Source organism: Salvia splendens, chromosome 22, assembly GCF_004379255.2.
Source record: "Salvia splendens isolate huo1 chromosome 22, SspV2, whole genome shotgun sequence".
Classification (NCBI taxonomy): Eukaryota; Viridiplantae; Streptophyta; class Magnoliopsida; order Lamiales; family Lamiaceae; genus Salvia; species Salvia splendens.
Window position 1 is genome coordinate 6844932 of NC_056053.1, and position 4677 is coordinate 6849608.

General features: G+C 45.8%; 1 protein-coding gene across 1 annotated transcript; it reads left to right on the forward strand.

Moving 5' to 3' along the window:
• Positions 1–486: 486 nt before the first annotated feature.
• On the forward strand, positions 487–4274 carry LOC121785752 (receptor-like protein kinase HSL1). Its single transcript, XM_042184173.1, has 2 exons — positions 487–3153; positions 3738–4274. Exons 1-2 carry the CDS (start codon positions 546–548, stop codon positions 4127–4129), a joined length of 3000 nt encoding a protein of 999 aa, XP_042040107.1. The 5' UTR covers positions 487–545; the 3' UTR covers positions 4130–4274.
• Positions 4275–4677: the final 403 nt, after the last annotated feature.

A 4677-nucleotide genomic window follows, 5' to 3' on the forward strand; every position in this document is an offset into this window, starting at 1 on the left:
ACTTTTTAAAAATTTTAGTACTTTTTAATTTATTGTACTTTTTTTAAAATTAAAATAGTATTATTAATGTTTCCCGTATATGTCTCGTAAATTAAATTCCGTATATTGTGTTATTAGTGATGTGGCTATTGATGTGGCTGGGCTATTTATGATATGGCTAGGCTATGGCTGAGCTATTTCTGATGTGGCAGGAGGATTTTTAGTATTGTTGATGTGGCAGGAGGAGTTTGTGGCTGGACTATGGCTGGGCTATTGTTGGGCTATCACAACTGTCCCTTAAAAGAGTTGAATTTAAGAGTATTACTAACATAATAATAATCGTATTGTTTAATATGGTGAAAGATAATTAATTAATTATATGCCTCCATCACTATTACTCCTCATTTCTATAATTTATTAAAAGTTCACTTTTTCATTTTCTTTTCAAAATTTTCCACTATATAAAACTATAAATGCAAACCACCAATTTTCAAATCCGTCACTCCAAAAAAAAAAACATGTCACTTCTCTAACTTCCCACTCAAAACAAACCCACCGCCGCAAAAATGCACCACTTCTGCCGCCGATTCCACCAACTCCTCCTCCTCGTCTCTCTCTCCAGCTCCCTCACCCTCTCCCTAAACAAAGAAGGCCTCTACCTCCAAAAGGCGAAGCTCAATTTTGACGATCCGAATGCCGCCCTCTCCAATTGGAATCCCGACGACGAAACCCCATGCAAATGGAACGGCGTCGTTTGCGATTCCTCCTCCTCCTCCGTCGTCTCGCTCGATCTCTCCAGCTCCAGCCTCTCCGGCCCCTTCCCCTCCGTCCTCTGCCGCCTCGATCGCCTCTCCTTCATCTCCTTCTACGACAATTTCATCAATTCCACTCTCCCCGACGACGATCTCGCCGCCTGCGTCGCGCTCGAGCACCTCAATCTGGCGCAGAACTACCTCACCGGCGCTCTCCCTCGTAGGATCGCGGAGCTACCGAGTTTGAAGTACCTCGATTTGACAGGTAACAACTTCTCCGGAAAAATTCCGGCGAACTACGGAACTTTCCAGAAGCTCGAGGTGCTGGCATTGGTCGAGAATCTCCTGGAAGGCGTGATTCCGCCGTTTTTAGGTAACATTTCGACGCTGAAGATGTTGAATCTGTCTTATAACCCGTTTTCGCCGGGTCGGATCCCGCCGGAGCTCGGGAATCTGACTAATTTAGAGGTCATGTGGCTGACTCAGACGAGTCTAATCGGCGAGATTCCTGACTCGCTGGGTCAACTCAGTAGACTCGTTGATTTGGACCTGGCTTACAACGCGTTGTCCGGCTCGATACCGAGTTCGATCACCGAGTTGACGGCGCTGGTTCAGCTCGAGCTCTACAACAACTCGCTGAGCGGTGCGTTACCAAGTAGCGGGTGGTCGAACATGACAGCGCTGCGGCGGCTCGACGCGTCGACGAATGAGTTGAGCGGTGGAATTCCGGTGGAGTTGTGCGAGTTGCCGCTTGAGTCGTTGAATCTCTATGAGAACAATTTGAGCGGCGAATTGCCTGGTGCGATTGCTGATTCTCCGAATTTGTATGAATTGAAGCTTTTCCGCAACCAGTTGTCGGGGGAATTGCCTTCCGATCTCGGTAGAAACTCGGCGTTGTGGTGGATCGATGTTTCGACTAACAATTTTTCCGGTCGGATTCCGGACGGTTTATGCTCCAACGCGGCTCTCGAGGAGCTCCTGCTGATTGAGAACTCGTTTTCCGGCGAAATTCCAGCAAGCCTCGGCGAGTGTCGGAGCCTGCTGCGGGTAAGGTTAGGTCACAATAATTTCTCCGGCGAGGTACCGGCGGCATTTTGGGGGCTTCCTCACTTGTCATTACTTGAGCTGATCGGGAACTCATTCTCCGGCGGAATTCCGAAAACAATTGCCGGAGCGTCGAACTTGTCTCAGTTGATTTTATCGGTGAACAAATTTTCCGGCAATCTGCCGGAGGAGATAGGATTTCTGGAGAATCTGTTGGAGATTTCCGGCAATGACAACGAGTTTTCCGGCCCGTTGCCGGTTAGCGTAGTGAATCTCGGGCAATTAGTGAAGCTCGATCTTCACAACAACGCATTTTCCGGTGGAATTCCGAAGGGCATTGATTCATGGAAGAAGCTAAACGAGCTGAATTTAGCAGACAACGAATTTTCCGGTGAAATCCCCGGCAAAATAGGGGAATTATCCGTTCTAAACTATCTGGATTTATCAGGAAACAGATTTTCCGGAGAAATCCCTATTTCATTGAAGAATCTGAAGCTCAATCGTCTCAATTTCTCGTATAATCATCTCAGCGGCCACATTCCCCTGGATTACGCCGAAGAAATTTACAGAGACAGCTTTCTCGGAAATTCAGAGTTGTGTCAAGAAATTGAGGGATTATGCAACCGCAAAGAAATGAAAAACAAGGGCTACATTTGGTTTTTCAGAACACTAATTGTTCTAGCTGGGATTCTACTCATATGTGGCATAGTTTGGTTCTACATCAAGTACAAGAAATTCAACGATGTGAAGCGAAATCTCGACCGTTCGAAATGGACGTTGATGTCTTTCCACAAGCTCGGATTCACCGAGAGTGAGATATCGGAAGCTCTGGATGAAGACAACGTGATCGGGACAGGGGCGTCGGGGAAGGTCTACAAGGTGGTGCTGAGCCACGGAGAGGCCGTGGCCGTGAAGCGCCTGTGGGGGCAGTCGAAGGCGGGGGCGGACGTCGAGAGAGGGAACATTCAGGATGATGGTTTTGATGCAGAGGTTGAGACTCTGGGGAGGATTAGGCACAAGAATATAGTGAAGTTGTGGTGTTGTTGCTGCACAAGAGATAGTAAACTCTTGGTTTATGAGTATATGCCTAAAGGGAGTTTAGGGGATTTGTTGCACAGCACGAAGAGTGGGTTGTTGGATTGGCCGATTCGGTTTAAGATCGCGCTAGACGCGGCCGAGGGGCTGTCGTACTTGCACCACGACTGCGTCCCTCCGATCGTCCACCGCGACGTGAAGTCGAACAACATACTGCTCGATGCTGAGTACGGGGCTCGTGTGGCCGATTTCGGGCTCGCCAAGGTGGTGGACGATGATGCTAGCGGGAAGGGCGCCAATTTGATGTCCGTCATCGCTGGCTCGTGCGGCTACATCGCCCCCGGTTAGTCCTGAACCCTTACTAGTTGAAGCATAATTGTGGGTTTAGGTCAAAAATCATCCTAACCATGTGAGTGATTGTGGATGGTGAATTATTAGTTACACTTTTGGTGTGTGTCAGTGCAGTTTTAGGTGCCATTGGAGTCACACATGAATCATGCCAAATCATTAGCAATATCCCTTTTATCATTGATAGCATTATATTTGTACAAAAACAAGCAACACTAGTTTCGTTAATGGATTCACTCCCAACAATCCACTACTAGTGCCCGTAGGGGTAGCGCAGTTGATTCCGGAAGGGAAAAATTGTAAGAATGACCAATGATTGGTTCTCACTACTGCCGTATAATTGCAACATCTCTCAGTCACAAATGTGAGGCCTTGGGAAGTGGGCTTCTGGCAAGACAGTGGTTATGGCCCTCTCCTTAGCGAGTCACTGTGTACCCTGATTGAACACCCCTCATAATACTGTCGGCCAGGTTGTTGGGGGCCCTTGGGGTTGGGGTTTCAACCTTTTGCAAGGACTAGTTGCTATCTATCATGACCGTCGTCACTTAACTCTAACTAAACTATCCTCTTCCGATGCAGAGTACGGTTACACGCTTCGGGTGAACGAGAAGAGCGACATCTACAGCTTCGGTGTAGTGATTCTTGAGCTGGTGACCGGGAGGCTCCCCGTTGATCCTGAGTTTGGCGAGAAGGATCTTGTGAAGTGGGTGTGTTGGAAACTGGATCAGGAGGGCGTGCTCGGTGTGATCGACCCTAAACTCGAGTCTTGTTATAGGGACGATATCTGCAGAGTTTTGAACTTGGGGCTACTCTGCACGAGCTCGCTCCCTATAAGCCGGCCCTCCATGAGGCGCGTGGTGAAGATGATGCAGGAGATCGGGAGCCGGAGCTTGCACAAGAACGTCGCCAAAGAAGGGAAGCTGACGCCTTATTACTATGAAGAAGGCTCGGATCATGGAAGTGTGGCATGATAGTTTGGATTGGATTGTTGTATGCATTTTGCAACTAGTTTTGAATGAGTCATGCTTTGTATTCTTTGCCACCCAAATTTCACTGTTTTTTGACAGTGGTAGTGATAAATTATCATTATACCAAGGTAACATTATACTTATTTCATCAAATTGCTTTTTAAGTTGTTGAGAATTATGAATTGGGGCACTTTAAATGCTGATATGCTAATATATTGATGAAAATTTTGAACTGCCAAGTTGGTTCATTGATATTTGAATATCATCAATGTATACATTAATAAAAGAATTACAAAATTGATTCAAGTGTTAATATCAACAATGTTCATTCGGTTGGCAAAAAATAAGAATTTAATTTTAGCATTACAATCAAATTTCATATTTTGAATTTGTCCTAAGGCGTTACAATAATATTTCGAACAATTAAAATTGATAAATTTACTACAAATTGAAACATTGGATCATTATTGAAATATTTTAATAAATAGACCTGATCTGTTAAAAAAATAGATTTAAATACTCTCCCTGTCTGTCTGCAATTAGAAATGTTG

Coding starts and splice junctions, on each gene's coding strand:
- LOC121785752 (XM_042184173.1), top strand. CDS start 546: ATGCACCACTTCTGCCGCCGATTCCACCAACTCCTCCTCCTCGTCTCT. Junction 3,154..3,737: donor GTGCGGCTACATCGCCCCCG/GTTAGTCCTGAA, acceptor CTTCCGATGCAG/AGTACGGTTACACGCTTCGG.